At 45.0% G+C, this 11,461-nt stretch overlaps 1 protein-coding gene across 6 annotated transcripts in view; it reads left to right on the plus strand.

Moving 5' to 3' along the window:
* Positions 1 to 11,461, plus strand: part of Dgkh (diacylglycerol kinase eta) — a 172,780-nt gene that overhangs the window by 71,932 nt on the left and 89,387 nt on the right. For all 6 annotated transcript variants that reach the window (XM_021227669.2, XM_021227666.2, XM_005070936.4 and 3 more), the window contains exons 3-4: positions 6,259 to 6,369; positions 8,674 to 8,754. In XM_021227669.2, the coding sequence (XP_021083328.1) occupies positions 6,259 to 6,369; positions 8,674 to 8,754 (192 nt within the window). The remainder of the gene's footprint in view (positions 1 to 6,258; positions 6,370 to 8,673; positions 8,755 to 11,461) is intronic.

Consider the following 11,461-nt stretch of genomic DNA (forward strand, 5'->3'; position numbering starts at 1 on the left):
TGAGTATGTGAGCAACACAAATTGGACTTGGTGTTTTTTGTTATTTATTATTAATATTATTATTATTATTATTACTTTTGGGGGGATGGGTGGGATAGTGGACCCAAGAGGAATGAGAAGCAAGTATGATTGGGGTGCATTGTATGAATAATTAATAATAAATAAAATCCTGATACTTGTGCTGCTGTAATTTGAATTCAGGAATGATTAATTCTTGAGACAGGCTAGATTTTCACAGCTTCTTAATTAACACTGTCCACACTGGAGGATTCTAGGATTCTACCCCACGTGATTTGAGATGTTTCAGCAAGGTACTTCCTGAGAGTCCCCTTCCTCTCATCTCCCCTTGGCAGTAACCAAAGGATTTACCTGCCTGTTTCCTCAAAGTATCTTGAAATGAGACTGTACCAGAGGAGCATGGTTGTTCTGTATGCACGGGAGAGAAACAGCAGCTCTCTGAAGAGGACAGACTGACATCAGCTAATCTGATGCTGCATGACATCGTGGCGGAGGCCTGTTTTCATGTGGGCTTCACAGAGGGCCTTGTCTGGTCTCAAAGGCAGCCCTGTGATAAGTGAGGCTTTAGGTTTGGACTGGAGAGAGAGGTGGCCCTTGGTCCTCAGTGTAGTTTTGTAGGATATATCACCAATTTTGTCCTAAGATACTGACACTCCCCTTTAAAAAATATTCTGCCCTTATTCCAATGGCTTTTTGGACTGTTAACTGAGTTTTATACTTTTTTCCTTTAAAATTTATTTTTATTTTTTTTTAAATATTCAAAGGACAGCCGGGCGGTGGTGGTGCACACCTTTAATCCCAGCACTCGGGAGGCAGAGGCAGGCGGATCTCTGTGAGTTCGAGGCTGGGCTGGACCGACAGCCTCCAAAACAATACAGAGAAACTCTGTCTCGTAAAAAAACCAAAAAAAAAAAAAAATCAAAGGACATAAACTTTACTGCCTTAATGCTTATAAATACGCATTTCAGTCATGTTTAGTATAGTTACATTGCCTAGCAGTATGATTTTTATTTAGTTATTTGGCAGCTTCATATGTGTATATAATGCGACTAGTTCTTCTCTCTCTCTCTCTCTCTCTCTCTCTCTCTCTCTCTCTCTCTCTCTCTCTCTCTCTCTCTCTCTCTCTCTCATCATTTCTTATCTTCTTCCACCCCACAAAGCCCCCTCCTCCCTTGTGGTTCTGTTCCTGACTTTGGTTTTATTGTCTGTCTCATGTTTAATCAGAGTCATCTGTGTGGTTGTTGGATTTGGGCTTACCCATCGGAGCCCAGCCATCAGAGGGAAGTAAGCCTCCTCTTGCCTGGGTTTGTCCTTGAGGAGTAGGGTCCCCACTGCAGAACCCTCCTCTGTTTTTGCACAGTGCACTGTTTTTTGTCTGTGTACTAACACTTCATACTCCTTTCAGATCAGAGAGTTTATTTATATTGAAATAGGCTAAACAAAATTGATTTTCTTTACCAAAGTGACAACAGTATTTTCCATGTTATTTCTAGATAAGCCACAAAGCATTTATTTTTGTACGCTTTGCCTTTAAATCAAGACAAGACTCTAGCTTCGATCATCAACAAAGAAAAGAAAACAAAAGACACGAGTCAGTTGGCTGCATGAATGGCCTTTTTGGGAGGACTGGAACAGAACGAGATGTGTCCACGGAAAATCTTACAAAACATACAAGTTGCAGGGCACTTTTCTCATTTTAATCGTAAATGCTGAGTTAAGATTCTTTTAGAGAATACCCTACTCTCTCCGGGCGTTGGTGGCGCACGCCTTTAATTCCAGCACTCCGGAGGCAGAGGCATGCAGATCTCTATGAGTTCGAGGTCAGCCTGGTCTACAAGAGCTAGTACTAGGACAGCCTCTAAAACAATACAGAGAAACCCTGTCTCAAACCCCCCCCCCCAAAAAAAAAACCTCTACTCTCTAATCACTCGCTGGAGCTTTCACGAATGTTGTCATTGATGCTCCCCTCTTACATGTCTTAGCCACTGTTCTGTCTCTGTGAAAGGACATCATGACCCAAGCAACTCTTATAAAAGAAAACATTTCATTGGGGCTGCCTTACAGTTTCAGAGGCTTAGTCCACTGTCATCATGGTGGAGAGCGTGGCAGCAGGCATGGGGCTAGAGCACAGCTGAGAGCTATAACCTGGTCCACAGGCAGAGAGAGAGAGAGAGAGAGAGAGGGAGGGAGGGAGGGAGGGAGGGAGGGAGGGAGGGAGGGAGATGGGGAGACAGAGAGAGAAACAGACAAAGAGAGACATTGGACCTGGGGTGGGCTTTTAAACGTCACAGCCCATCATCAGCAGTGACACACTTCCTCCAAACCTTATAATCCTTTCAAATAGTGCCACTCCTAGATGACTAAGCATTCAACTATGGTGGCCTGTGGGGCCCATTCTTATTCAAATCACCACACTACTAGAGTGTCTAACACCTTTCTTCCCACATTCTTAACTTGTTTTATGGTTCTGCCCATCTATGAGTCACAGTGTATGCTTCCTGAAGCTCCAAGCCCTGAAACTGAGTAGAGTAAGATTGGAAACTGTTGTTTGGCTATGGGAAGTTATTAAGGCATAAGTAAGATTTTCCTTCCATAGTCTCAAACTAAAATAAGCAGATTACCAAGATGTTCCCACCTTGCTAATTTACTATTTGAAATAAGCCAGGATGAATAGGAAAAACACAGAGTGAAAATGTTTTGGTTCTGTATGTATTTGTGTCAGCTCAAGGTATCTTCCCCAGCTGCTTGGTTTCTGGGACTGAGTTTCTCAGTGAATCTGGAACTTGCTGATTGGCTAGGCTGGCTGACCAGTCAGCCCCAGGGACCCTCCTGTCCCTGCCTCCCAGCTGCATCAGAGTCAATTGGCTCACAAGTAGAGCATCAGTTCAAAGGTAGGGGAGAGGAGGGGAGAGTGCTCTTACAGATTCAGGAGAAGACAGGATCCTGGGATTCAGACACAAGGGGGACTCCCCCAGGACTCGATCAGAAAGGCAGGTGTATGTCCTCGAAGATGTGTCCCCAGTGTGACCTGGGTCACAGTGCTTCCGCCCTGGCTCCTCACCAGTGGCCTCTGTGGTTGGTGGTGACCTGGGATTCTGCCTCCGCCGTGGAGTCTCTCCCCGAGGAGTTGCCAGAGTCAGTCTGAAGAAGGATGTTTTCATGACTGGTGAAATCTTCCTAATGAGACCTAAAATCCAGCATGTAGAGAACCTCTCCTTGCTACCAGGTTAGGCTCTAGACGAGGGATGACAGTTCTTTGCAGTTGGATTTAAAAAGACTTTTAGGAGAAGTAACGCGTGCTGTTCGGCTGCCTGAAGGGAAAAGCTAAGAGGTGGAGAAAGGCAGGGCAGGCGGGAGAGCGGGAAGGATGTGTGCGCGTGGGGTCATGGGAGATGCCCTGTCTCATTCTGCTGCCTAAGGAGTGAGAGTCTGTTCAGAATTTATAGCGTTTATCTCGGTCCTGGGAGAGCTGAGATGAGCCACCCTGCTCGTACAACACAAGGAAGGTGCCCAAGTGTGGGCTGGTCGGATCTGTTAGAACAGTAACCCCAGTGTGTAGTCTCCACTGTCTCTGGTGTTGGTTTGCTGGTTCCCAGAGTGGGCCAGAGCTATTCCGGGGAGGTCTTGACTTCAGAGGGCAGTGGTGGTTTTCACCAGTTCTCTGTAGTGTGTTAGCCTCTTCATTGCACTCCTTATTGAATGTAAGAATGGATCTTGGAGCTGCGCTTCTCCAAAGTGTCCCCCTACCCCAACACACACACACGCTCCCTGTATAGCTGTGTTCTCATCCGTTTGCTTCATTTAGCTGTCCGAGATGAAGTCTCCTGGGCTTGGCTGTCCAGCATGCCCAGTAGAAGCTACTCCCCTGCCTCAAACATTTCACTAGCCTTTTGCATTTACAGTAAAAGTTCGGGCTCCTCCTCACAGCTGGCAGATCCCGAATCTCATGTCTTGTAGCTTCTTGCCTTGATACTTCCCATGCACTCTAGCTGTTATTTGCCCCGACCAGGCCGATGAACACTTACCTTTTCCAGGAAGCTCTTAGAATTCATGCCTGGAAAATACTCTCTGAACTTAAGAGCACAATGAAATCATCATCATAATACTACTTGGTGCCACTTACCGAGATTTTCTGTAGCCCAAATACTGTTCTAAGTGCTCTCCAGACATGCTGTACCATGAACTTAGAAGCAATAAGCGTATGAATTGGCACTCTGGCCTTCTTTTCTTTGGATAGGAAGTGTGGCCGTAAAGAAGCAAAGTGTCCTAGATCCATGTTGTTAATGTGTTGTGGAGCCTGGCTTAAAGTCTGTCGGATTTTGGACCCATTCTCTGGCATTGAAGTTTCTGAAGTATTTTGTCACCATTAGATTGCAATGATTTCTCGGTAGACACTCTCAGAACACACTGCAAAGTGAGCCTGAAAAGCAAAGTAAGCATGAACGTGACCTCGTGACCTTCCGAGCAAGAAACTTTTCTCAAATGTCCTAGCTTATTGATAATGTAGAGCATTAGTAAAAAATTTGCAAATAAGCCCTGGAAACAGAGGTTTCATCTCAGCCATTCATTCATCCAGGCCTCAGTAGCCCGTGGGAGGTAATGCCCTGGGTGTTTGAGATGCCCCCTTGCAGTTCAGTGGGACAATTTAGAACTCCTTCTCTGCCCTGGTTTTTTTTTCCATTTGTTTGGTTTTTTTTGTTTGTTTGTTTTTTTTTTGTTTTTGCCTTGGGGGTTCACTGTAGCATTACTGTTCTTTTTTTTTTTTTTTTTTTTTGGTTTTACGAGACAGGGTTTCTCTGTATTGTTTTGGAGGCTGTCGGTCCAGCCCGGCCTCGAACTCACAGAGATCCGCCTGCCTCTGCCTCCCGAGGGCCGGGATTAAAGGCGTGTACCACCACCGCCCGGCGTAGCATTAGTATTCTTGAATTGAATTCAGAATAAGTGTGAGTCATCCTGGACCCCTCTTGAAGACAGTGTTATGACATGTCTCCTGAGGGCAGTCTTAGCTAGCAGGCTCCTGAGTAGTCTGCCTCACTCACTTTTTTCTCTTTGTCTCCCGATTCAAGCGAAGCGTTAACTTTTTATTACACGTAATAAACTCAGGGACTGTAAAATAAGTGAGTTGCATCACAGAGAAGCACAGAGAATAAGAATGGAATGGGCGGTTATTGAGACAAGGCTCACTGAGATCAAGGCTTGACCTCTGCCTCCAAACACTGCCACCGTTGATGACCCAGCCTTTGGCATGTGGTCCTTTCATGAACATTTCAGATCCAACCCCGCCTGCCTTTGTATGTCCCAAATACGCTGTTTGTTGTTGTTGCATGAGGGCCTTCCATAGAGGCTTCTTCAGGGAGCCCTTCCTCGACTATGTTGGCTGATGCTTTCTGTGCCGGGCTACCACTAGTAGCACTTTGTGTCTCTGTTTGCTGCAATAACTGGCATCTAACCGTGTCTGCTGTTTGTCACACTCGCCTGTCCAGTAAATCCTGCTCGTATCCCTTTTGTACAAATGAACACGAAGGAGTTAGTGACTTGCCTAAGCTCATCAGTTATATGTATTGAAGGTAGGAATTAACATGTGTCTGGCTCCAGAGGCCGTTTGCAGGTGACCCCGCCCCTCTGGCCTTCTCACATATGTAAGCTCACACTCTATTGCAGATGTCAGCTTGTGTGTGTGTGTGTGTGTGTGTGTGTGTGTGCGTGTGCGCATGCGCGCTGTTCATACTGTCTATGGATGCTTTTGCTAAATGAATTATATTTGTTCTTTGACAGTTGCATCATTGAATCCTGACTTCCCTCATCCCTACCTTCTTTTATCTTTCTTTACCCTGCCCCCACCCGATCTCTTCCTCACATTCATGTCTTTTTGTTTTGTTTTGTGACACCCCGCCCCGCCAGAGTTTAACCAGGACTGTCTGCATGGCCTTGGGTTTGGAACTGTCCTGTGGAGCCTGGTGGATTCACCAGTAGGTGCACAGCTGAAGACAGTGGCTCTCTGTCTCCCAGAGTCTTATCAGTAGCCGATTCTACCTGTAAATTCTTTGAGAACCATGTGAAATTCGCTTCTACTCTCCGGTACTTTATGTACATTCTCTTGATTGACCTGTGATATGAACCAAATGTTCTCTCCCGTAATTTGCAAGGTGTTAGCCACAGTGTCCCGAATTCTATTGGGCATGGCTCATTGGTTCTGAATGGAACTTGGTGTGGAGTTTGACTTTCATCTTTTGTCCCCAGACCAGTATTAAGGAAGGGCAGCTGCTGAAGCAAACCAGCTCTTTCCAAAGGTGGAAGAAGAGATACTTCAAACTTCGAGGCCGCACACTTTATTATGCCAAGGACTCAAAGGTAACTCAGCAACACTGTTTCCAAGCAATGTATGCCATGACGAGATCGACACCTCTGATTGTACAAGCTGCATTTGTCTTGGGTCCTCGTTGTAGCTTCGCTGTCCTCACATGGATGTATTATAAATGTGGTCATCCTTCACTCCACCCCAAGGGGGAGCTATCGAGTCATATGGGCCGCTAGTCTAGCGTAGTTTGATACTCTTTTTTTCTTCTAATTAAAATAAGTTATAAATAACTTAGAATACATTCAAAACTTTGGATTTCTTCTTTTTCCCTTTTAAATCTTTTTTTGATTATAAGAAAGTGAGAGTTGTTATAGCTGGTAGGAATTTGCATGCTAGGGACTGATATGTTCACAGCTCAACTCATGCCCAGACCACAGTGTGCCTGAGGCTGTCATGTGCAGTTACTGAGAGAAGGAAGGGGTAAGACCATACCTGCAAAGTGCTTTCACAGTCCCAGGCACAAATAATCTCTTCGTTATGGTAGCAATTAAGAGTGAAAAATCACATCATACAAATGAAACTGAGACTTTAGATAATTTCTATATAACAGTTGAATGAAACAATAATGTAGTTTGGGAAGAAGATCTCTATTAAAACTGACATTTTTATGTTGCCTGAAAAGAAAACATTAAGATGCCAGAGGAATAATCATTTCCATTTTTAAAAATGCATGTTCCTGATGTAATCAGTAGAGTCATTAGTAGAAGCTGAAAAAGCAACCAGTCAGCAAACCTAATTCTTGGTTTGTGGGACAGTAGTAGAAGGAATAATGGAATACTCAGGTTAAAGTAATAACAAAATCAAGTAATCTTATTTTAGAAGTCTGATGTTGACTGTTGTCCCTGGTCCGGCTCCCTTGTGTCTTTGCACACTCCTCTGTAGAAACATCAGCTTCTTGATTACCCTGATTTGACTGTGTGTCCCTTTAAGATGCCCTCCAGGAGTCCATGTATGAGATGACGGGTTTGTTTTCTGCTGAGAAAACTGTTGGTGACTTTCCATAGCATTTCCTTGTGACTCCGGTCCTCCACGTTTGAAAGTCAATCTCACGCACACTTCAGTGGGCTTTGTCTGTTTAATGGACTGGCCATATTGTACGCCCCTTCCAGTTTGGGAGCATGTCTAGTTGAATTAAAGTAAATTAATGAAATTATAGTAAATGTAACGCAACCCCCTTAATAGAACTCCCTGGTTGGGAGAGTGGAAGCTATCAGGAAGGGGAGACATGGAGACATGTTTCTCTGCAGTTGTGGAGATGAATGGCTCCTCCGCTTGTGCTGGAAGTCCACTGGCTTGAAAACTGAACAATGAGCAGCTCACTAAAAACCGGAAAGATGCATTTATTTATTCATATTTACTGATGGATATTTTGTTCCTTTAAAAAATTCCATTTTTTTCCTGGAGCTTTCACCACTGACACCCTTTGTTTAAAATTATGTATAAGAGTGAGAGAAACACGGTCTTCTGTTTGCAGAGCATGGGGGGGGGATGTCCTGTGTATGCTGTGACTAGGTGTTTCTCTTGGTTGATGAATTAAGCTGTTTTGGTCAACAGACAGGTAGAATTTAGCTAAGTGGGAATTCTACAAAGAGGCAGGGAGAAGGAAGATGAGAGAGAGCCACCACGTAGCTGCCGGAGAGGAGCGACACCAGGGTATCACCTGGGTAAGCCAAGTTCACGTGGTGATACACAGATGAATAGAAATAATTAAGAGAGAGCTAGCCAGTAATATGTATTAAGTCTCTGAGTGGTTATTTCATCGTGACTTTGGGGACCCCGTGGGCAGAGAGAAACAGGTCAACAGGTCCAGTAGGACCCATACTAGACAGAGAAAAGTCTCCCTTTACACCACCACCATCTTATTTGGCCATATTTTGGAAGACAAGGACAATAAGTCCAGAGCATTCAGTAAGTCACCACGATGTGAGGCAGGGTTTGTTCTCAGTCTCTACTCAGCAAACCTGTGGGCTTTCGATTGCCTGCAGACTTGCCTCAAGCTTTGCGTGTAGAATGAGTGTGTGTGTGTGTGTGTGTGTGTGTCTCAGTTGGTTCTCATGACCATAGCAGAGAGGCTCCAGAACACACTGTTCGTTTGTGCAGAAGCTGCGTAGCTTCATAGGGCAGCCATGTGGAATGGATTCATTCTTCCTGAGACAAGCTTGTGGAGTGCCCCTAAGTTAACATTCGTTTATGGTTCCTAGCTCTTGACATCACTTTCATCGTCATGGGCTGATAGTGACAATGTGCCGAAGAGCTGGCTTTCTACATGATGTGTCTGTGTTCTTGTCCACCAACAGTCCTTGATATTTGATGAAGTCGACCTCTCAGATGCCAGTGTCGCTGAAGCAAGCACAAAAAATGCGAACAACAGCTTCACGGTATGGCTATGTTCAGTTATTTGTTCCAGGGCTGTGGGGTGGCATTTTTTAAGCATGTGTAGATGCTTAATTCAGTCCTTACTGACACAATTAACTCTAATAAATGTTTTACATTCTAACACCAAATATATGATCAATTATTGGCTCAGTAAACTTGGGTTTAAATGTGTTTTTTAAATGTGTATTTTTGAATATGTACGTTTAAATATATTCTCTCTCTCTCTCTCTCTCTCTCACACACACACACACACACACACACACACACACACACACACACACACACACACACACACACGCATACACAGTGGCTCATACCTGTAATCCCAGCACTTGGGAGACTGAGGCAGGAAGGGTGCTGTGAATGCTAGGGCAGCCTAGGCTACACAGAGAGACTGTTTCAAATAAACCAACCAGCAAGGACTGTTTTCCTTTTCACTTTTATCTTTTGTTGTTGTTTTGTGTTGTGTTCTGACTTTTTGAGGTCCCACCACCCAGCTCCCAGATAAATCACACACAGAGTCTTATTCTTACTTATAGATGCCCGGCCTTAGCTTGACTCATTTGTAGCCAGCTTTTCTTAAATTATCCTGACTGCCTTCTGCCTCTAGGCTTTTTCCTGTATATCTTTCTTTCATTCTTACTGCATGGCTGGCTGGGTGGCTGGCTGGGTGGCTGGCTGGCTGGGTGGCTGGGTGGCTGACTCCTGACGTCCTCCTCCCCTTCTTCTCTTGTTGCTCCCCCTGTTCCTCCATTCTCCTTCTGTTTATCCTTTTTGCCTGATGGCCTCACCTATCCTTACTCCTGCCTCCTAAACCATCGGGTATTTTAGACAGGCAAAGAATCACAGCTTCATGGAGTTAAACAAATGCAGTATAAAAAAAAGTCACACACCTTAAAATAATGTTCCTGAACAGTTTTGTTCTTTCAAGACAGGTTTTTCTGTGTAGCTCTGGCAGTCCCGGAACTTGCTCTGTAGACCAGGCTGACCTTGAGTCACAGAAATCCGTCAGCCACTGCTTCCAGAGTGTTGGGATTAAAGGCACCACTAACTGGCTCCTTTTCACTTCTTAATTTTTGTGTTTTTAAAGCTTTTGCTTCCTTTAAATTAATCCTTTATTTAACTCTATTGTTCTTACGTATTCAAAACCTTTGTTATGTATCTACAGTCTTAAAAAAACCAATATTTTCTCCTCTTATTTTTATACCAGTTGCTGTAGTTCAGGCTTTCATTTCTCCTCACTGAGGTAACTCATCAGGGAACTTTGAAAGAGGGCCCTTCTGTTCTGGCCTCTTTTCTAATCAGAAGCTGCATTGCTTAAAGGGACTAGCTTGTTCGCCATCACCTGCAAATTGCATCTCCACTCAAACATAAAAGATCCCGTGTGACCCCTCCCGGTGTCCTGATGTTGGCCTCCCACACCCTGCAGCCCAGCATGCTTTGCCCCAGCTTTCCTGTCCCCCCAACTGATTCTCTCTTCCTGCAGTTGTTGAAATCCTACCACTTCTCCCATTTCTCTGCCTCTTTCATTTACAAAATCAAAGTATAAATCGACTTCCTGTTGTATCATATCACTGGCAGTTGTGATAAGTAGAGCAATGCTACAGAGGAGATGTCTTTATCTCTATCTGTTTGCATATGTAAATCTCCCCGTAGATGTCCCTTAGTTCAGGGGACTCCCTCTTCTGCACACCCCTTAGCTGCCCTGTAATGCATTTAATGCATTGCTTTTGCGGAGTCCTCACACCTGCGCACTTCCCGCCCTCGCACCAGGAAGTCTCTGGTGCTGACGCTAGTGCACAGAGCGTGCACGGGAGGCAGGTAAGCAGACAGAGAGGACCATGACAGAGGTGAGCGAGCTCTGGTATGGAGATGAGTGGGGAGAGGAAGCAAATGAATTCAAATTTAGTCTTATTGATTTATGGGCATGTGGGATAATTCATAGTGTAAACAGCGCTTTGCCGCTCCTTCTCCCCGGGGAGAGTTTAGTTTGAGAAGAGGAAAGCCAAGAATAGAATCCTGGGAAAATGCTAACATGTAAGGTTTGACTAGAGGACTCAGTGAAGAGGTGGGGTCACCGGGCGGTGATGTCATAAGAACCAGCGTCGGAGACTTTCAAGATGGGAGTCGCCCAATGTCAGGTGCTGTGGAGAGGGCAGTTCCAGGAGGAATTGAGAAGGTGACTTGCATTTGTGAACTTGGGGCTCGTTCGTGTGGTCACGTGGCTGTGAGTGCTTTCCAGGGCAGGGTGGCATGCAGCAGGCTGCACTGTTAACTTGGAGCTTGACAACAGGCTCTTTCCCGAGGCTTCGCTGTTGGAAGCACAGACTGATGAGAACACTGTTGTTTCCTTGTTCCTTTTCACTTTGCTTTTGAGTGTGTTTGTATGAGGAACGGAAGGAACTCTTAGATGGGGCAGGATTGCTGAGTGAGCCGATGGATGTAAGAACGGGGGCACGATGTGAGCCCCGAGCCGAGGTGGGGGCAGGTGTGGGTAGCAAGCATGTGTATTTCAAGCCCAAATGGTACCGTTTTCTCAGTGAAACCCAAAAAAAAAAGGTTGTGTGGCTCTGAGTGGGAGCTTGGGAAGTCTTAGAATAGCTTCTGTGGAGAGGGGCATGGAAACCATCAGGGATCTGTAAACTATGTCCACTAAAGACTGGCTTTAGTACTGCTCATGCAATCTGTGCTTATGGAATAGTCTCCAAA

Source organism: Mesocricetus auratus, unplaced genomic scaffold (assembly GCF_017639785.1).
Source record: "Mesocricetus auratus isolate SY011 unplaced genomic scaffold, BCM_Maur_2.0 Super-Scaffold_2245, whole genome shotgun sequence".
Taxonomy (NCBI): domain Eukaryota; kingdom Metazoa; phylum Chordata; class Mammalia; order Rodentia; family Cricetidae; genus Mesocricetus; species Mesocricetus auratus.